This window comes from Pinus tabuliformis, chromosome X, assembly GCF_031772625.1.
Source record: "Pinus tabuliformis cultivar Carrire ecotype Pingquan chromosome X, CPIR1, whole genome shotgun sequence".
Taxonomy (NCBI): domain Eukaryota; kingdom Viridiplantae; phylum Streptophyta; class Pinopsida; order Pinales; family Pinaceae; genus Pinus; species Pinus tabuliformis.
Window position 1 is genome coordinate 635352723 of NC_142308.1, and position 22715 is coordinate 635375437.

The window sequence follows — 22715 nt, forward strand, 5'->3', positions numbered from 1 at the left end:
TTACAATCATCCTTTAGATATTCAATGTGCATTTTAGGTTGAACTTAATATCTTGCTGCTATGTATTACAATTTAATTTACTGAAAGAGAAGACACAAGGGAATGATACTTGGACAAAGATGACTTAAACAAATTAAAAGGTAATTAGTATAAATGTTGATGGCAAATTATTAACACTTTTCCTATACTTTTAACATTTCCTATTAAAATGATCAAATTAGCATTCATACCTTTCAACATTTTTCATTAAAATTATTTTCTTAGTTTCCCAAAGATCCCATCTCGTTGGGATGTTTATAGTGACCATTTATATGTTTATAGTGACCATTTATATTTCTTTAGTGGTTTACCAGACAACCATTTTGTTTCCCATGTCCATCCATTTACACCGAATATGGTGGATACTTCAAATCCACAAATGTTATCTTTTTCAATAACTTAGAAAGTATTCAAATCCATTAGAAAGTATTCAAATCCACAATTGTTAGTTTTTGTAGTTACTCGAAAATTATTATAGCTGGGACAGTGCTAGGTCTCCTAGTCTCTTGGTAATGTTCAGTGGACATTTGGATGACTCAATGTGAGTGGTATTCAAACCAACGTTAAATTTTAACATTGCTTTAGCTAATTTCTAGCATTTCGATTCCCTATTCCAGTTCCTTTATTTTTACACCCTAATTTCGGATAGTTGAGAAGTGACTGGGTTTGAAAAAAAACATACATCACAGGTTGATAGTCAACAGGGTCGGAATAAAACATACATCACATACATGTTACCTTCGCAGAGTAAAAAGGATAGATAGTACATGTGGCTCGTTGCTAATGGCTCTTGATAGAGGACAAAATTCGGTGGCAAATCGTCTTACGAAAGAACACATTCGATGTAATAATAATTACCCTTTCAAAAATCCCAAATAAATATAATAAGTACTATATTTAAAAGTCTTAAATAAATATTATAAGAGAAATGAATCTTAAACTAATTACAATAAACTTCCACTAACCTATTACATCATTATTTAAAAAACAAATTAAAAGTATCTAGTGATAACATATTATGGATATTTTTAAAAATATTAATAACTACTTAATTATAAATTAAAATTTAAGGGTCGTTGATGTAAAATTTTCCGATCACATGCCAATCTAGAGAATAAAGAGATCGATTCAAAACACATTGCCAAATAAATTAATTTAAATTGTTTTAATAATATTGAATAATTAAATTACAAATATAGAACCTTTTCAAAGAAAGAAATTGTTTACTAGTTAAATTTTCTTAGTTCATATATATGGGTATAAAAATGACTACTTAGTATTATTTAACTAACCATAAATGGACTTAGTTAATCACTTGTGAAACATAGTAAAAAGTAGAGTTTATCGTGAATGGAATTAGAAAAAAATAAATGAGAATCCAAATGCGAACCCACACATGTATTCTTGAACTCTAGGAAAGTAGTATACAAAAATAGAACTAAAATATCAAAGAACAATGGACTAGACCCTAGGAGTAGCACGCACTTACATATATGTAAATATAGTTAAATGTGATCTTCTTGGTGATGAAGGATACCCAAATTCATCTCATTTTGCACTAAATTTCAAACAATCTTCTCATCTCCATTTGAGATACTCACTACATGATTGCTTAAATTTATAGCTAAAAGGTTCTTCTTCTTAGCATCCTTCTTATGGTTCTTATGGAATAGATGTAGATTTAGTTTCTAACACTTTTCCTTAGTGGTACCATTGATATTTCAATGGTTGTGGTTGTTACTTGGATCATTAAACTAATGTCTAGTGGTTGTTGTATTATTTTCTTTCCCTCTCCACTTCTTCCTTCTCTCCTTGGTAGCATATAGGCTCTCATTCTATTTGGAACCACTTGGTTGTCCTTTTTTGTCACCTTTATTTTCTAGCTATTTTTCTTGCACACAAGCTAAATAAACTATCCTAGGATTGAATATTTTCTTTCACAAATGAATATATAGGCCTTCAAAATACTTGAGGAGTACATCTAGGTTCTTGGGATAGATACCTAACATGATATCCATCTTCCTAACATCAATGATGTACTCTTGCAAACTCTACACTTCCCTTTCTTGAAGTAATCCTAATGGATCCATTAGTCCTCTTTATACCTAATAGGATAGAAATATGACTTAATTAGGGTTTTAAATCCTCCCACTTAGTTATTGGCCGATCACAGTCCAACCTAAGTGCCTCCATGTGACTTTCCAACCAGTTAATGTATGTCCATTTAGTCTCAGTCTAACAAACTAAATATTCTATTGTTCTTCTATATGGTGAATACTAAACTAGACCTATATGTATTTCAACCAATTATTCAACATTGTTACATCAATTTCACCTTGGTATCCATTTTTTCTTCCAAATTAAATAAGAAATATTAAGGGGTAATATCATGAAACATGTTCCTTAAAATTGATTAGAATCCAATAATTGCAGTCCACTTCAAGGGGGGAACCTCCTTTTAGAATGAATACAATGTATCAAACAATATTTTATGATCTCAAGAATATGTCTCCCTGGAATATGGGAGGGAAAGGGTAAAATTATCTTGAAAGTGTATAATGAAATATTTTTACCTACATAATAATATAACAAAAGAGATGTAACAAATAAATATGCAAGGATTAACATGGGGTTTTAGGGCTAACATGGGGCTTATCTGGGGCTTAACATGTAGGTCTCCTTCAAACAAGTGTTGCCCTCAACACTTGACTAATTGTGAGTGTTACTACATGAATAAATCATGTTCCCATGTCACCTCTTCCACTAGTAGGTTCTTTCATCTAATGAGTTATTAAATAAAAGCTTGATATATTATACATTTAATCCTTTTCTCTTGGATTATTTCTATTTCTAATTCAATGTTTCCACTTCCATTAATATCTAGTGAAATAGTTTGGATTGGGATCTTGTTACTAATTAGATTCTTTAAGAGAGAAACATGGATGACTAGGTGTCTACATGAAGGCAAGAGAAACGTATTATAGGGGACATAATACCTCAGTGATAATTTATTTTCCTTCTTTCGTTGGTTGAGGGGAAACTATTTGTATGGTTGTAGTCTTAGAAATACCCAATCCCCCGCTTAAAATTCCATTGCACTCTGATGTTGATATGCTTTCTATTCATCTAATTTTTTTGTTTTAACCAAGTTGTCATTTGGTGTATAACAAAGTATTTCTCCATATAGGATATTTGGGCTATAAGAGCATTACCTTAATACTTCATCATATTAATGTTCATAATGAAAAATTTTCTAGATGTTAACTAGAAGATGGGATGATGTGGATCCTCAAGTGAAAAATCATGATTATAGTTTTGTGATTCAATATTTTTGCTCTCTAATTGTGATAAATGTTCCCCATATGTGATTGATTTCCAACACAATTGTTCTCCTTATTTTCACAATTTCCTTGGATCTCCATATCTCCTTCAGAAATCCTCTCTAAGAGAATCTTTCCATGAAATTCATGAATGCTTGTATTTATCTCTAGATAGTTTTTTGTATTTCTTCCTTGGATTTTTGTATTCCTTCCATGTTTTTTTTTTTACTAATGCAAGAGTCAGACCTTCTACGTCATAAATAAAGTACAAAATTTACAACTATCCACAAAGAGTTGTGGACCAAGGAGGGGACCCACAACCAAATAGAGAACGGGCCCGAGGCAAAAGCCCCTACCCCGAAAAACCCAACTTCTAAACTCTTAAAGTCAAAACAAAGATGAAGCCTGCAACATGGCCAAAACAATTAGCCTCCCACTTGTGAAAAAATTCCTCCTGCCAAGAAAAAGGAGAAAAAACTTTTCCCACTAACTTCCAGACAAGCCGCTTTAATCGTCATCGTTGAGCCAGCTGACCCAAACCGACGACCAAGGACTAATTTGCGCAGTCAAAAAGCGCAGTACTTACCTGCCTAAACAACCAACTTGCATGATCAATCGCAGCCGTCGATCCGCCTTGCTGGATCCGATGACAAAGGTGCATATCGGGTCGGCCTATATCACTGATATTTAGTGTGCAATGAGGGTGGTATTTTAGCCGACCCCACCACCACGTGTCGCCTACTATATGGAATCGCTTCCAAAATGAAAATACAATTTCCCACTTGTGAGGCCTACGATTGCCAAAAAACGGCCCTCGTCCCGGTATAATGTGCACGGGCGGAAAACCCATGGTAATGCAGTCGATGATAGAATCCGAGTTCCGTCCTTCCGAAATGTCTTCTCCTCTGGAATTGAGGAAAGAAGAAACACTTGCTGACCTACCCATCTTCGAAGAATCGGAGCCACCCGACTCGCTATCGCCGGGAGTCGCTGAATTAACCAGACTCCACCTCCATAGTTATACTCCGAAACACGAACCTGTATTCATCTTCTTGGTCATTAAAAATTTATTTTAACCTACTCTGAGGCCACTCTAGCCAGCTCATCGCCATCCTATTCTCTGTGTGGATCACACCTTGATTGGCCAGAAGATCCGCCAATTTATTGGCCGATCTATGGACATGTTTAAAGATGACTGTACGAAGGCTCTGGAGATGTTGCTGAATCCGTTGAAAGCCCTGGATCAGCCTCCAATTCCTTGAGATTTTTTCGAGCTTTGATCCCCAACTGATTCTCTTCACCAATTTGATGATTAACTCAAAATCGGCTTCAACTATCACATTCTGTCGGTTCTCCTATTCTAGGAGATCTAAACATTGCTCCATAGCCATCAATTCCACCATGTTATTGGTGGCTTTCCCTAAATGGTAGTAGAAGATAAAAAGGACACTTCCATTCTCATCCCTTAACGCTCCTTCATAACCTGCGGTACCCGGGTTCCCTTTAGAAGCCCCATCAATGTTGAATTTCAAAAGGCCCTTAGGGGGAGGATGGCAGAAATCTTGCTCAGAATTGATGGAGAATACGGTCCTATCCAGTCCCTGAGGAATAAGCCCCTGCAACCCCAACCCATTGAGAATTCTCAAATCAGCCGCTGAAGGTGGGTTCTTAGGGAGAGTTCACACAATAGTGCCGACCGTTTCCTTGAGTTGATTTAAGATCTGCTCTAGAAGGCATTGGAAAGGCTTCTTTTCATTCTTGAAGATTCTATTGTTTCGTTCTTTCTAGACATTCCAAATAATGAAGCTTGGAATGATGGCCCATGTTGAGCTAAGAATTTCATTATCTGAAAATTTTCTTCTCCAATTGTTTAGGGTATTAATTGATACTCCCTTTGTCCCTATCATTTTGTTGTAAGATGGTGGCAAAAGAATCCCACAAACTGGATGTGAAAATGCAGTTGTTGAGAAGGTGCTCTATAGTTTCCTCTTGGACGTCATAGAGCTGACATTTGGAAGGCCCCAGGATACCCCTCTTCCTAATATTTTCCCATGACATAATTTTCCTATGCTTAACCAGCCACACGAAGAGTTTAATTTTCATCCAGCCTTGATGTCTCCATAGGCCTTTCCAAATCTTATCCAGAGCTTGAGAGTTAAGGTTAAGGAGAATGAGTTTGGCTTCCTTGAGATTAAAGGCTCCCTCATTATTGTTGCCCCATCTTAGCTGGTCTTGCTCCTCAAACCTCAAAATATTCCTTTGTTCTACCATTTTTTTTAGAGTCTGTGCTTTAGCCTTCAAAGGGATGTCATCCCTAAAATCAAAGTTCCTCCAGGTTCTCCATTTTCCCATACTGCTGATTTGATCCCAAAAGTATTTTACTTTAGATAGCCCTTTGGTATCTGTCTCTTCCTTGAGATCCCTTAAATCTTCTTTTAACAAAATAGGTTCTTGTTGCCATCTGTCCTCCCAGAATAGGGCCAGATTTCCATCTCTGATTTCCCAGAAACTATTTCCTTGTACTAAGCCCTAGTTATCCCATGCCTTATTCCAAATATGTGATCCCTTTCTATGTCCTGACATTCTTATTAGATCATTGTTTTGCCAATTGTTGGCATATTTTTCTTTCCAAATTCTAGCCCACTGGACCTCTGGGTCTTTTACCCATCACCACCATACCTTAGCTCCTAAAACCTTGCTTAGAATCTCAAGATCATCTAAACCAAGCCCCCATAGTTTTTAGGTTTGCAGATTTTTTCCCATGCTACCAAGGCCCATTTATTTTTTTCTTCCCCCTTGCCCCAAAGAAAGTCTCTTTGTATGGTTTTGAATTTATGCATGACTCCTAATGGTGTCGGGAGAGCTGATAGCATAAAGACTGGGATAGCTTGTAGTACAGCCTTGGTTAGCACCAACCTACCAGCCAAATTTAATGATCTAATAGTCCATTTCCTGATTTTGTCTTGCAATTTGTTAATCACTGGTTCCTAGATGCTCTTGTGTAAAGGTTTGGTTGTAAGAGGAACTCCCAAATATTTTGGGGGGAGGATCTCCCTTTGAAAGCCCAAAATTATGGAAATATTTCTCTGAATGTCAATGTGAGTATTAAAGAAAAAAATCTTAGATTTGGAGAGATTAACTTCCATACCTGAAGCCATGGCAAAGTCTCTCAGGATTTGCTTATAAGCTAGAGCTTCTTTGATAGTGGGGATACCCTGTAGCATGGTATCATCAACAAATTGTTGATGAGTTAAGGCCTGACCATCTTCAGAATGTTGGATTCCTTTGATTTTCCCAACTATTTTAGCATGCTTGATAGATCGACCCAGCCCTTCCATCATGAGTATGAAGAGAAAGCGAGAGAGTGTATCTCCCTACCTGAGGCCTCTTGAAGGAATAAAAGTTTCCAGGGAGATCCATTAACAAGAATAGAAAAACTGGGAGAAGTTACTAGGGCCATTACCCATCTGATCCAGTCATGATCAAACCCAAAAGTAATGAGAACTTTTCTGATATAGGTCCAGTTTAGCTTATCATAAGCTTTGGCTATATCCAATTACATGATCAGTCCAGCTTTATTGTTGATTTTCAGTGAGTGCACCACCTCATGAGCTAGAATGATGTTGTCGAGGATTTGCCTACCTTCCACATATCCAGATTGTTCAACTAACACCAGGGTAGGAAGAAGAGGTTTGAGTCTATTTGCCACAACTTTGGATATTATCTTATAGACAAAATTGCACAAGGATATGGGTCTAAACCTATCCAGAGTTTGAGCCAATTCTTGTTTAGGGATAAAGGAGATAAAGGTTGTATTAAGCGCCTTCAATATAGATTTATCACTTCTAGAGTCTTCCACAACGTTCAGGATGTCCTGTTTTACTATATTCCAGCAAGATTTAAAGAAATCTACATTGAAACCATCTAGGCCTGGTGCCTTAACATTTTGCATTTCTTTTAGGACCTCACTCACCTCCTCTTCCATCACTAGTCTGTTAAGGTTGAAGTTGTCCTCTCTGGAAACTAGCTTGGCTATATGTCTTGATATACACCTGATAGATTGCTCTTTTTCTGAACAAGTTTCTTGTGCAATACCACGAAAGTGCCGAACCAGCATTGCTTCTATTTCTTCATGAGAATTGAGAAGATTACCTCCCTCATCCTTGATTGAACAAATCTGTTGTGAGCTCTGTTCGCCATGGTGGATTTCTGGAAAAATCTAGTGTTACATTCTCCTTCTATTAGCCATTCCACCCTAGATTTTTGCCTCCAAAAAATCTCCTCTTGTTTACATAATTTCTCCCATTCTTGATGATATTTGGTTGCCTGCTCACTTCTATCTTTATCAAAACCCTCCAAGATAAGGGTTTGGTGGAGCTCCTTCATTTTCCCTTCAAAATATTTTTTTGCTACAAAAATATTTCCATATTCCTTCTTGTTCCATTCCTTGAGCCTAAGTTTAATATGTTTGAGCCTTTTTTGAAGAAGGAACATTCTTGTGCCCTGAATATTCAAATCTTCTGCCCACCATATGGCTATGTTATTGCTAAAATCTGGGTGGAAGAGCCAGATGTTTTCAAATCTAAAAGGTCTATTCCTGGGGGTACCAATGCTCTAAATTTCCAACTGTATCGGCCAGTGATCAGATCCTCCAAAGGGTAGAACTCTAGCAGCTATGTCCTTGTCCTTGAGCATGAGATCCTCTGAGATTATGTATCTATCTAATTTGGAGGCCACCTAAGATTCTCCTCCTCTTTTATTGTTCCAAGTAAAAGTGCCATTATTCATTACTATATCCACTAGCTTCATATTGTTTATGAAGGTTTGAAAAGCATAAGAGTCTTTATTTAGAATTATGGTACCCCCTTTTTTCTCCGATAGCGATTTGATCATATTGAAATCACCCCCCATAATCCAAGGGATTCTTGCATATCTTTCCCTGAGCTCCTTCAAGGAAGCTAGAAGCTTGAGTTTACCATCCATCCTTTGGGGGCCATATACATTCGCGACCAGGTAAATATCCTTATCTCCCATTGGTTGCATGACCACTAAAAGATAATCCCTAGATGCCTCAGCATCTATAATATCAACTTTTTGGGGGTTCCAAAGCATGAGAATACCTCCTGCTGTATTCTCTGCTTTGACTTCCAGAAACTCAAATCTATTGAGCCATTTGATGTGAATCTTTTTTATTTTTGAATGGAACATTTAATATCCTGGATGCAGATCACATCTAGAGCTGTTTGTTTCATCCTATTACTAAGTAACCTTTGTTTTCTTTTACTGCCTAGACCCCTAATATTCCAAGAAATGAAATTCATTATTAAAGATTTGTAAAGGAGTAACTGGATAGGTCTTTCATCTTACCTAAGTCTATCATTATCTTTCCACATTCCATCAAAAGCTCATTCTACTTTTTCTTCCTCTTTTCTTTCTTGGATTTCTAGGTGTTAATCCTAGTGTGGTTTTCATAGCTTTCACACCTTCGTTGCCTTGTCTTTCACTTTCCCTTTTCTTTTCCAATCCTATGGTCTGTGTTTTCCATATGAACAGTTGTTGCACTCTATTGAACTCCTATGCAGGTAACGAATCCACTCCCTCCCTGGTTCCTTGTTTGAAGAATCCTTCTAGATCTAGATTCTCATTCTTGAGAATCTCCTGAAGGTCATGGTCTTCCATTTCCATCTCACTCTAGATCATTTCCTGGTCCATCTCTAGTTCTATGTCACTCAACATTTCTTCTTTCTGTTTATTGATGCTTTATGTTTGCTCATCATTATCACTGTTCTCCTCCTCCACCGGACTTCCTCCATTGGCCTGATCTACTTTCGTTATCACCTCTTCCTCTTCTAGTGCTTGAAACCTGTTTTGGCTTGCTAGTTGCTTTTCTGTTTGAAATGGCTTCCTTCCCCTTTTGTTTCCTTTTCCTTTCTGAACCACTTTATGAAAGCTTTTAGTATCTTTCATGGTGTTGGTTTTGCTCTTATTTTATGTTTTACTGAGAGGGAAATCTCTGAATAGGTGCCCATGCTCATGGCATTTGCGACATTTGAATGGAATGTGTTCATAATCCACTATTTGCACCCATTCTTCATCAAACACTTCCAAGATTTACTCATCCAGCAGAGCTCCTGAAAGATCCATCTCCACACGTATTCTTGCAAAGGATGTGTATTTTCCCTTTCTGGTGGCCTCAGAAGCTTTGACAAAATGCCCTAACTTATTTCCTATGGCAGATAAGGATTCCAGTTGCCAATAATCCAAAGGTAGAGAGTAGAGTCTAACCCAAACCGGGACCGAGGTAAAAGTTTCTCATTCTGGGACAAAATTCATAACCCATGGTCACATGTACAGGCCTGCAGCTGCGTAAAAATAAGGCCCTCCTTCAAATACTTTGTCCTTATCTTTAATGTTTGCAAAGACTGCCATAAAGAATACCTCTGACCCAAGATGTAGTTCTATGCTTCCTTTTGGTTTCCAGTGGTATGTAATCCATGTTTGTAAAGCTTTTTCAGTGGGCCATAAGCCCAGAAATTTACAAATGATAGCATATGTCTGCATTTGGTCCCTATGCGCTTGTAGAGCAGGATCATTCAAAACTACTCAGGGCGTGATTGTGGTTTTGGGCTTGCATGGTCCTTTTTGAGCTTTTTCTTTAGCTCCCTGTTTCTTGTCCTCTACCTCGTTTTCTGTAGTGTTGTTATTCTCCCTAGATTTAGAGCCTTCCTACTCCTCTTCCCTATTTCCTTGCCTTCCATTTGAAGGCCCTCTATTTTCTTCTATTGGTTTTTTGCCTCTGCTGCCCATTTCCTGATTGTAGGAGGGAGTGGAGATCCCTCCTTTACATCCTTCCATGGAGAACGAACTCTGCAAGTCTGTAACCCTAGCTCCAAAATCGTCACTCGCCCTTGTTTATCGAGTATTCTCGCTTATTAGCATAATTCACTACCCTCATAGGGCTCATATTTTTCTGTATTCCTTCCATGTTATCTTCCATATCTTTTTTGCATTCTTCTCTTATTCTTGCACCTGTGTCACTTGACTTTTGAATTTAGATACCAAACAATGAGCATCTTTTATTTCTTCATGAATAATGGATAGGATTTCTATAAATTTCAGTGGTGAAGTATATTTTGAAGAACCATTAGGAGTCATGAAAGTAAATAATAATTCTCTTATTTATCCTCTTTATCACAATTTTTAAATCACCAAAAATAATTCTTCTAATAAAAATTTATTCCAATTATATGTTACACACCTTTCAAAACCCTAATTCACAAATTATATAGATGGTTTATTTTTGTCCCAATATATTTCTAAAATTACAACCCTTCTAAATCTAAAAGTTTGGCCTAGATTACTTTGATATGTCTTCTCTACAATTCCATAGGTTTAAAAAAAAATTAATGTGCCGAGTGAAAGTTACGGTAAGCTTCCCAAAACTTTCTGAATTTTGGCCTTTTCCCAAGAGAAAGCTTGTATAGCATGTTACATGTCAACTTTTTAAAATATGATTATGAAAATTTTAACTAATGTACTCATTATGTCCTTTCAGATTGCTGAAAAATTCACTATTTGAAATTTCCCTAGGAGAAATTTACAATAGAAATTTCAATATCACTAGTTTGAAAATCATTTCAGAACTATGCAGAAACCCTAACTTCTATAGTGTGTATCTCCAAATTTGTATTGAACCAAAATCCAAAATTTTTATTAGCCATATATAATACCTCTCATAAGTCTCTTAAATGTTTCAAAGTTTGATGTGTCCTAAAAATGAGGTTATAACAAAAAATTCAATATATCACTCTTTCGAAACTAATCTAGGAGGATTTAAAAAACCGTAACTTCCACAGGGTGTATGTCTGTAAGTATAGTGAAAAAAAATATAAAATTTTAATTAGATGTACATCAATATCTCTCCTCATTTTCTAAATAATTTCACAGCCTGAAGTTCCTCCCCTAAAAAATTATATTGAAAGTGCCACGATTACTCATTCGAAGTAGCAAAGCCTTTGGTATGTATACTCTAATACCAAATATTATGAACCATGCACCTTAAAAATGATAAGAATCTAATAATTACAATCCATGAGGGGAAAACCTACTTTTACAAATATATATAGGGATAGAAAGAGTACAATTATAATGAAAGGGCAAACTCAAATTCTTTGGCCTACATAAAAATATAGTAATATTAATGTAATAACCCAATATCTAGGGCTTAATAACGGGTTTTATGCTTAACATGGGGTTTGTCTAGGATTAATCGATAATGATAGTGGAACTTGGCCTCTCTTTCATAGGTTCTTTCCTCAATTTTTTTGGCTCTTCATGATCTCTTAGTTTCCCTTATGATCCGATCTTTGAGTTAGATCCTTCATTAGCCCAAAATGGTCAAATATTTCCTATTAGAACCACCATGAGGAGGACCAAATTGTGAGAAATTTCAACTACTTTCTCTTTCTTCCTTGCAAATCTCTCTAATATTATATCTCAAGGGTTGTTGTAAACAAACTCGTCTGCCGTTGCTAGGATTCTATGATTTTTCTTCTTAAACCAATTCCTAGATCCTATAATTTCCCACAAATACTCCAATGAAAATTTTTGTGATACCAATATGATTTGTAAAATTCCATGGATATTCTAGTAGAATGGTTCATCACAACAAATCTTATAATATTCTAAAATATTAAACTATGAAATTTAATGTTTCCTTAGATCCCAAATTAATTAATTACTAGCTTTGCTTAAATTTTGAGAAATAACTAAAACAAAAAAATGAAAATAGCCACAATAATACACCATCCACACAAATGAAATAGGATTTATCCTTAGAAACCCAATATCACATCAAACATATCGATAAGGTGAGGCCTATTCTCTTCTCCCATTGCTTCATTTGTAAAAACACATATACAAGGTAGTGGGAACTCTCTATGAAGTTACCTTTCGACATTGTGGCCTTAATGCATGTTACATGATCCTCCTCCTCCATCATACTCACAAGATACCACTCTCGAATGTTTCTCTTAGCAATGGAATAAGATATAATGTTAAATAATGGAATCCCTTCTCTTCCTAACATCCCATTATTTGGGAAAATAAATAAATTAGAAAAGTATATCACCGAGAGTTAGATGGGAGAAAAATAGGATCAATCAAGTGATTGAAGATATGATGTGGATGTGTGTGATTGACAAACCATCAAAACAATAATAGTAACTATATTTGGTTTAATTTTCATAAAAAATAGGCCTTTTTCATCTTTTAAGATGATCCCATTTGAAGCCTTGTATGATAGGAAATGAAACAAAATTATGAGTTAGGATAACCCAATTGATAAGGCTATTATTAGGTAAAAATTACTTTGAAAAAAAGAAGAGAATATGGTAAATTTAAAGAAGAAATTGAAGAACAAAATTGCATAAAAAGGTAGAACACACAAAGAATTCAGAGTGGGTGAGCATGTCTTTTCGAAAGTGAAATTTAAGGAATGTGCAATAAGGTTGGGAAGCTACCAAAAACTAGCAATGATATATTATGGCCAATTTCAAATCCTAGAGATGATTGGTCCTATTGCACACATGTTTGTAATACCTGCATCCATGTGCATACATAATGTGTTTTATGTGTCATTTCTTAAAACGTATGTCCCTAATCCTAACCACGTAATTGATTAGATTGTGATCCAGTTTGAGCATGAGGGTGAATTACAGGTACAGGTAGTGCACATATTAGATAAGAAGGTCAAAATTTTCAAGAATTGGTCCATGAGCTTGGTAAAGGTCTAATGGAATTGTTTTGTTCCTGAAGGTGCTATTTGGGAGCACAAGGATGCCATGCAAGAAGAATACTTGTATATTTTTTAGGATTTTGATTCTAGATATTTATATAATTCACTAAATATAGTGCATAAATAAGGATGAGGGGATTGTAATACCCCTAGATTGTAAATTTACTTATGTTTTATAGGCTAGTGATCTAGTATGGTTTTTGGGTTAGAGTGTCTATGTATGTATGTTTTGGGATTGGAGTTCTTGTGTGATATTAGAAAATAGGGCATGTGTTCTAAGAAGATAGTGAGCATAGAAATGTAAATTATAATGACACTCATATATTAATAAAATACATCACTGCTTAAGTCTAATCATGCAAAAGTACATGGAGGATAAGGAATCCATGAGCGAAAAGGAGGCTAGGGGATTAATGAAAGGGACTAAGTCAAGTGGGATTTAGTGAAGGAATAAAATAATATATTCCTAAAAGAATACATCATATGTTATGATTTTTATCTTAAGTTCCTAAGTCATGGGATGAATTACCATGTGTGGGGAGGGAGTTATTTGGTTTCCACTTGTTAGAAAAGGAGAATGGATATACAAACTTTAGGCTTCGTGAGAAATCCATCATTCTCAATAAATCCATCACTCCTTTCTTTCCACCTTTGATTTGGGTATATGTTGAGTGAGAGTAGGGGATCCACTATAACCTTATTAACTTCGATAACCCTATAAATCTTAGGTGGATAGGGGTGGAAAATTCTCCTTGGATTTTCTTGGGGAAGGATGGAGACCTAGAAAAATAAATTTTAGGAATAGGTTTCCCTTCTGTGAGCCCTAGGGACTGCCTAGAGACTACATTATATTAGTTGGAGTTCTTGGAACCATAGAGCTCTTAGAGTTCTTAAACAATCCATGTTGTAGATATTGGAGAGAAGTGGTACCACCTGAGGGACTACAACATAGAGAAGTGGACAAACTTCCTTCAATTATGCAATATGATGAGGAATCAAATGTTGTTAGGTTGGAATTTGAACTAGAGTTTAGTGCCTTGGTCTAGTTATTTTTTTGTTGATTATAGGACCTAATAGCCTTAGGTATCCCTTTTCCTAGTGGAGTGATAACCTCAAATTGTGGGTGACCTATTGTTGAGAGAGATTGAATAGTAGTGACTATGGATTGGTGGGACCTCATAAAAGGATACATGTTCTACATTATATGATTTTGGATGGCAAGTTTTATGTGTTAAATATTTTATTTTTATGATGGTATGCTTACAATTATGCATGGAATGAAATGTGGTTAGGACTGCATATGTGTTTGATATGCGAAGTATATTGTTACCTTGTCATATCATAGTTCCAATTGGGCTTTTGATTTGTTATATAATTGGTATGACAATAGTTTTATATTTTGTATATGGTATTAGATCCCTATTGAGAATAATTAATCATGGCATCATAGTATGACAAATCTAGGTTAGAATAAATTTTTAAATTCAAATTTATAAAGGATGAACTAGAATGATATATGCCCATAAGTGAATTGGAGTCATGTTACACATTATAAAGAAATGCTTAATATCAAATTTAAATGGAATATATATCTCAATCTAAAACTAAAATCTTACAACATGAACATGAAGAACCGCCTTAATCCAACCTAATAGCATTTCAAAGACAATAAACACTTGAACTTTGTGCTCTTATTTTGTTAAAGTCTAATAATGTAACAAGAAAAAATTTCTGAATTGAAGTTTGAAAAACTATTTGTTTTAAACAAAAAATTTAACTATAGAGTGACTACCAAATCCAATTGCATTTAAGCGTCTTAACATTACAGATTTTTGAACTCTAAGAATCCATCAAAAGTACTTCAAATATTCTTAAAGAAAAAGTATTAGAAAATAAACTCTATTTACTACAAAATTAACTTTTCCTTCACTACACTCATAAATAACTCACTTTATAAGCAACACATAACTTTTTCCATTTTAACACTAAAAGTTTAATTTAACACTGTAAGAATAATTAAAACATCTTCTATTAATAAATTTACTTAACTACTTTAAATTTACACTAATAAAATCATCATAGTTTAATTTTTATATATTTTGATTTATTTTCAATTATATTTTTTGGTCAATTTTTTTAACAAGAATTTGTTGGAATCACTATTTTGAGTTGTATAGTTTACACAATCCAAATGCCACATAGATATTTTAGGGCATAGAACTCCTTTATGTATCCAAAAAATTATTTTAAATAACTAAAAATAAAAATATTATTAAAAAATATATTAACAAATTCAAATTAAAAAAACTAAAACATAAAATTATTAAACTACTCCACACTGCAAATAAATATGCAAATTAAAATCATTCATATATTTAAATTGACCCTAATTTTAACTTTAATTGTTAAAATTCAATTCCATAATTTACCTTACTACATGTATTCAATTCATTTCCCTAATGGGGGTGATGGACTGGGGAAACATTAGGATCAGTGGGGGGCATGCCACATCACTAGTATTGTCGAATTTTAGGAAGGGGGTGGGGGTATTGAATGATTGAATGACGATGACATGCATGTTTGTGTGAAGTGGACATGCCTTAAGGAGAGAAGATGGGTTATTTATGTGATGGTTCTTGCCACACTGATAGACATTTGTGTTTTGGTATAGTGGGCATTGGTCCTATTATGCCTGTGTATGATGGGAATATGCAAGAGCTAGATGGGGTATGGAAATATAATGCAAAAGATTGGTGATTCTCTATGGAAGGTTGAAAAGTTAAAGAATTCAGTAAGGTGGTATAGGGAAAGAAAATGTGGGACCGTAGCATAATGAGTATCAGCTAGAATATTTCTCAAAATTCTAAGGAGTTACCAACAATGTGGGGTCTTTGCATGATGGATTGCTAGTTGGAATTGGATTGTAGACCTCTAACAAGGAAATCGGTAAGGATTTATGGTTTTTATGAGAGGTTTTCTTTTGCAATTGTCAATGTTGTAGGTGGGTATTCCTTCTTTGGGGAGCCCTATCTTATTCATGTGAATATTTTTGAGAATTGGTGTGATAATAGAGGTTTGGTCAGTCACATTGAGAGTTTCTGGTGGTGTTTTAAAGGGCCTAGCTAGAAGAATTTGAGCTCAACCTCCACTCTTTCTAGTCGAGCTTAGTGTTAACTTTTATTGTGGGGTGATTCTCGATGTTTGGGTGCAGAGTTATTGAAATTCCCTTGCATGGTTGAAATTTCCTTGCGGAGTTATTGAAATTCCCTTGCATGGTTTGTGGTTTTTTGGTTGCATCATGGTTTGAGTGGGGGGACTTGTCAATATACTTGTGTAGACTATTGTAGGCCAATGAGGTTCAACTTTAATTGTAGGTTTCTTTGGGACCCATCTCAACAGACTATGCACTATTAATGTGGAAGGGAGAGAAGGGGTGTAGGACCAAGGGGTCAACATGGAGAACATATCATGGATGACCGTGGTCTTGGTGAAGCAATGGACCCCATCCCTACACAGACACCTGGAATTGTGGAATTACCCTCCTCCCTCGCACCCCCTCTCCCCCCTTTAGACATATTTCATATCCAACTCAAACATGTGACCCTCCTCTTAGAGCAACTCAACAAGGATTGTCGTATTGACAAGAATGTGGTCATTGAACTTTTGAACAATCTCCAATGTAATCAGTAGCAAATGCAAGATCGTCTGACCACCTTGCAGAGTGAAAGGATAATTTATGAGAAGTTGGAACACTTTGAAGGGAGGCTTATAGGCATGGAAAAGAATGTCCACTATGACTTTAGATCTCCTGCATCACCTGGTGTTGGATCAGAGAACCCTACTTTGGTCAATTCCTCTCATCCCTAATGGTTGTGGGTTGTATTATGGTATTAATTTTTGTTTGGTTTCACTAACCATTTCAGCTTTGGTTAATAAATTGTACTAAAACTTACTATCTGTTTGGATGTTATCTTCAAACTAATAAATTTAATAAAACTAAGACCAGAAAAATTACAAAAAATATATATATTTAGTGATATAATTTCTTTTAATATAATAAAACCTTACCAAAAAAAAATTATTAATTCATTCATTGCCTAAGATAAAAAATAACTTCATACCTTCCTTACTAAAACTTTTCTACAACTTCATACCTTCCTTACTAAAACTTTTCTACAATATTATGCTAAGAAACACTCACTTCAACTTCACCTCGACCTTCACAATTAATATAGTATTGAATTTTGCTTTACTTGTTTCATACGTATCAATCCACTAAGATGCCCAACCCTATTACTATGCTGAAAAACCGTCCACTTCAACCTCGCCTCGAACTCGCAAGTAATATAATTTTGGAGTTTCCATTACTTCACAAGTAATATATTTTAAAATTATTAATATAAATATAAATTTATATTTATATTTATTTTATTTTAATATTTAATTTAATTTAATTTTGATAAAATCAAAATGTGAAGTGAGACATCACGTTTTTTGTATTAAATGTTTAGCAATACAGGACATCCCTGTCACGCAGAAGACTCAATCCCTACTTGACTACAAAGTAGTTGGAACCCAAAAGTAGGACCACATCCCCCGCCACTGGACCCAAAAGCCACCATTTTGGTTCTAAAAACATCGAATGCCCTCATCTAACAAACATATCGATCGAACTCATCGCCAGATTTTGTGGACTGTCATCTGACGTGGAGGATTGATAATCGTGACGACAAATGGGCACTTTTCACATGCAATAGAATTGTTACGTTATATTAACAACATCTTTTCCAGTAGGATCTACGATCACATCATTTCTCAAAATAAAGCGCGTTGTGTTTTGGTTAACTACTCCATATTTCTACTCATAAATTCACATAACTACTCCATATTCTAACTAGATATAAACACAATAACTAACTAAATAGATGAACTAAACTCCTCGATATTTGAATACACTAACCTTTAGCTTTGGCTCACCTACTTTACATTGCGCCGAACTCATTCTTATTTTATTCCCAAATTGTATCAACTTTCTCCATAAATGTGGATGCCGATCACACAGAGAGTGCCGTTGTATTTCGTTTTCATGTATATATGTCCATCAATTCCGTGAAGGGGTAGAGGAAGGGGAAGTAGTTTATAATGGAGTTCTTATTTGTGTTGCTTTTATATTTTCCTTTAGCTACGGCCATTAATTTACCTAATATCCCTGTCCCTGCCATCTTCACTTTTGGGGATTCTCTAGCAGATGCTGGTACCAACAATTTCATTGCCAACACAACTGACAAAGCTAATTTTCCGCCATACGGAGAGACCTTCTTCCATCGCCCCACTGGCCGTTTCTCTAATGGCCGAACTGCATTCGATTTCATCGGTATTTTCGTCACCTATTTATCTACCTCATCCAACTTAGTGATAATTATACGGTTGATTTTTTCATGGAATTAATATACATATGATATTTGTATCCACAGCTACTCAGCTAAGGTTGCCCTTTCCACCTCCATATCTGAACCCACGGTCTAACTTCTCTCAAGGTATTAATTTCGCATCTGGAGGAAGCGGAATACTGGATTCCACAGGGAATTACTTGGTGAGTCCCAAAATAAACACATGTTCTATCTAATTGATAGAGAAGAATTTACATGTTGAAACCAAGCACTTAAACGTGGTTGGTGTTTTCGCTATGCAGAATATCATCCCTTTAAGTCTCCAGATACGCCAATTCGCCAACTATTCTTCGCATCTAGGTAAAAATCTTGGAGGAGATTATTACGCAAAAGAATATCTATCCAAGTCCTTGTATACCATTACCAGTGGTGGCAATGATATTGGCCTCAACTATTTAGCGAATACCACCTTCCAAAACTCTACAAGTGCCCAGGATTTCGTTAAGTTGCTGCTTAGTAAATATAACGAACACTTGTTGGTATGTATAAAGCATTCATATTTTATTTTTACCAGCTAATTATTGACCTGTTTTTTCGATTCTGATAATTTTTGGGGTATTCTCTATATGTGATGTTGCAGGCACTTTACAGAAATGGGGCAAGAAACTTGCTTGTATTAGATATCGGCCCTCTGGGATGTACTCCAAATTCGAGGCTCGCAGGAGTGAAGGCATATAACGGTGGATGTGTAGAAATTGCAAATCAGCTGGTTGTGGCATATAATAATGGTCTCAGACAGCGCGTCAACCAGCTGAATAAAAAATTAGATGGAGCAACGATCCTGTTAGTTAACAGTTATGATTTCGTATTAAATATAATTCAGCACGGTGAATCCTATGGTAAAAATCAGTGATATTTGAAAAAGCAGTATAAATTTCGAAAACATTATATGGTTGGCTTGGTTTGCGAATTGACTAAATGAAATATGGGACGTTGCTTTGATTTCAGGTTTTAAAAACACGACGTTTGCGTGCTGTGGAGCGGGGCCATTTAACACTGCTGTATCTTGTGGGTTGGAGATTCCGAAGGATAAGCGTGGAGAATACAGAGCTTTTCTGTGCAAACGTCCAGAGAAATATGTATTTTGGGATGGACACCATCCCACTGAGAGAGTCTATTGGATGGTTTTTCGCCAGTTTTGGGAAGGAAATACATCCTTCATCACACCTTTCAATCTCAAAACACTACTGGACAAACATTGAAGAGTATATCATTATTTTTCCTTTGACTTTGTATTTGGGTGGTGATAAGGCTGACTCATTTCAGATTCGTCACTTCGTCCATGTGTCGTTATCGTTTGTATGTCTTCTAATCAGCATGCCTGGTGGCAAAATATATTTGAATAATTGCAATGATTATTAGGTCCATGGATAAGTCGAATGGACCATAATCGTTTGCAGGCTCTGGAGGTTTGATTGATAATAAAATGCATAAAAAGCCTTTTGCTATTTAAAGAATTGATTCTAAGTAGTAACTGTATGGGATGTTATAAAGGAAACGTTATAAGTGAATAGTATGATATGGAAGAAGCCTATAGTTATAGTCTGAATGAGAAATTTTAATATTGTTATTGCCAGATGCTATTAGCGACATTTGTTTTTCACTAACATTATCTAATTTTAAAAATTAAGGTTAAACTTTTATTTTCAAATAGAAAGATGTTTTTTTCCTAATGACAAAAAAAAATATTAACTAATCTCATCCAAGCTTGAAGTCCTTTGAAAGTAAATTAATGGCAAAAAAATATTAACTAATCTCATCCAAGCTGGAAGATAAACGTCCCTATGAAAATAGACTTGTGGCCATTAAAATTTGAATTAATGATCAATTTTTTTTTTAGAATTTTTCAGTTAAATTTATTCAAATTGAAAAAATAATAATTTTAAATTATTAAATCTATATAATTTAAATATTATATTTTTTTATAAATAATTAATAATATTTTTATTTTACAATATTATTATTTTATTTTTTTTATATATTTTAAACTTCAAAAAAAATTTCTATAAACTAAAACTGGCTCATAATTACAAAAAATTACCATAAACTAAAACTTCCCAAAAATTATCATACACTAAAACTAAATGGCTAATATTTAAAATAACATGGATTGAACAAAGTGAATAACCACTCTCCGAGATGGCTATAAACTACAGCCTACAAAAATAAGAAATAGTAAGGGATGGCTATAAACTACAGCCTACCAAAATAAGAGATAGTAAACGTTTAAGAGAACATGACTTGGACAAGGTGATTCTTGAACATGACTTGGACAAGGTGATTAAAAACATTCGAAAATCTTTGAAGAGGTAAGAAACTATGTAATGGTAAATGTTTAAGATTTTTAGTGTCAAAAACATTCGAAAATATTTAATGAGGTAAGAAACTATGTCCTTGAAACTTTCAGAACACTTGGATTTTTGTTAAATTTTCGAAACTGTCAGAACACTTGGATCTTTGTTAAATTTCGGAGATTTAGATTTTTTTGGATTAAATTTTCTATTAAAATTTTGGCCAGAATAAACCAAATCAAACAACTTCATAAAAATCTCTAATGAAGTAGATGAGACTCCAATTGATTTCTATTACATCTCCTCAACGTAGTCCGTGAGACTTCAATTCATTAGATGCAAAGACAGATTCCAATTAATTAATCTGTTACATCTCAACGTAGTTCGTTAGACTTCAATTCATTAGATGCAAAGGCTTCAATTAATTTCAATGACATGGATAAATAAATTAGTCCGAGACTAATCAATTATTTTTCTGATTGTTTTCATGGAAATTGGATAATACATTTTTTATCAAATAATAAAAAAGTTTTAAATATAATTTTATTTTACTATTAAAATTTTGAGTGGTTATTTTAAAATTACAAAATTGACAAAAAAAAAAAAAAAAATTCTCATAACATACAATTGTTAAACTAAACTAAATGTTTGAATCACAATTTCTTTATATGATATATACATATTTTTTCTTTTTAATCATTAATATATTTTTAATATTTGCTTCTCAAAATATTTTTATATATAACAGTTTGAATCTACAATAAATATTTTTTCTTTAATAACTTTAAGCTAATAATAATAATAAAAGATTTAACCAATATAGTAAAAATGATTTTTTTTTAAATTCATATATATAAATTTAAAAAAAAAATCATTTATATATTATTGATTATTTTATTTAGTCAATATTTTTATTTTTTATTTAAAAAAATGTTTCTCAAATCCAAGTTATGCGCAAGAAATTATAGGTGTTTTTTATATTTGCTATATATCAAAAAGAAATTATAAATCTTTTTATACTATGGTCATTATAATATCTCTTTTGCAAAATAGTATTTGAATACTTTTTTAGTCTATAAATAGATATCCCTCTTTGTTGTGTTTTAAAATAGATATCTAAAATAGTATTCATCTTTGCTAATGCAAGAGTCGGACCTTCTTTTTCATTAATAAAATACAAAATTTACATCAATCCACGAGGAGTTGTGGACCAAGGAAGAGACCCAAAAACCAAATAGAGAACGGGCCCGAGGCACAAGCCCCTACCCCTACAAACCAAACCTCTAAACTCTTAAAAGCAAAACAAAGTTGAAGCCGCCATTGGAACCAATGCACCGGTCTAAACAGATATCATATTCGAGAGACCCACCAACCCGCGAATTTGTAGAGCGAACCAAAATATTATGCATCCCGCCTGGAACAATTTTCATCCCGCCAAGAATAAAGAGCATTAACACTTCCCGCCAACTTCTTGACATGCCTCTTTAATCTTCACCAATGAGCCTGCTGACCTAATCCAACAGCTGTGGCCAAATTCGCAATGTTAAGAAGCGCGACACTGACCCACCTAGACCACCAACTTGCACGATCAATCCCAAATGTCGATCCACCTCGCTTGATCCGGCGGCTGAGGATCATATCGCACCAGCCGAACAATAATGTGCGATGAGGGCGGTATTCTAGTCGACCCCATCGCCACGTGTAGCCCGCTGTATGGAATCGCTTCAAAATCGGAAAAACCATATCCCGCTTGTGAGAGCCGCGATCGCCGGAAAACCGCCCCAGACCCGGTATATTGTTCACAGACTAAAAACCCATG

General features: G+C 34.7%; 1 protein-coding gene across 1 annotated transcript; it reads left to right on the plus strand.

Annotated features, from left to right (window-relative positions):
• Positions 1 to 18297: 18297 nt before the first annotated feature.
• Positions 18298 to 19840, plus strand: LOC149141592 (GDSL esterase/lipase 6-like). The gene is made up of 5 exons (XM_089450150.1): positions 18298 to 18529; positions 18630 to 18748; positions 18848 to 19084; positions 19186 to 19444; positions 19554 to 19840. The coding sequence occupies exons 1-5, from the start codon at positions 18298 to 18300 to the stop codon at positions 19805 to 19807; spliced, it is 1101 nt and encodes a 366-aa protein (XP_089306276.1). The 3' UTR covers positions 19808 to 19840.
• The last annotated feature ends 2875 nt before the right edge of the window (positions 19841 to 22715 follow it).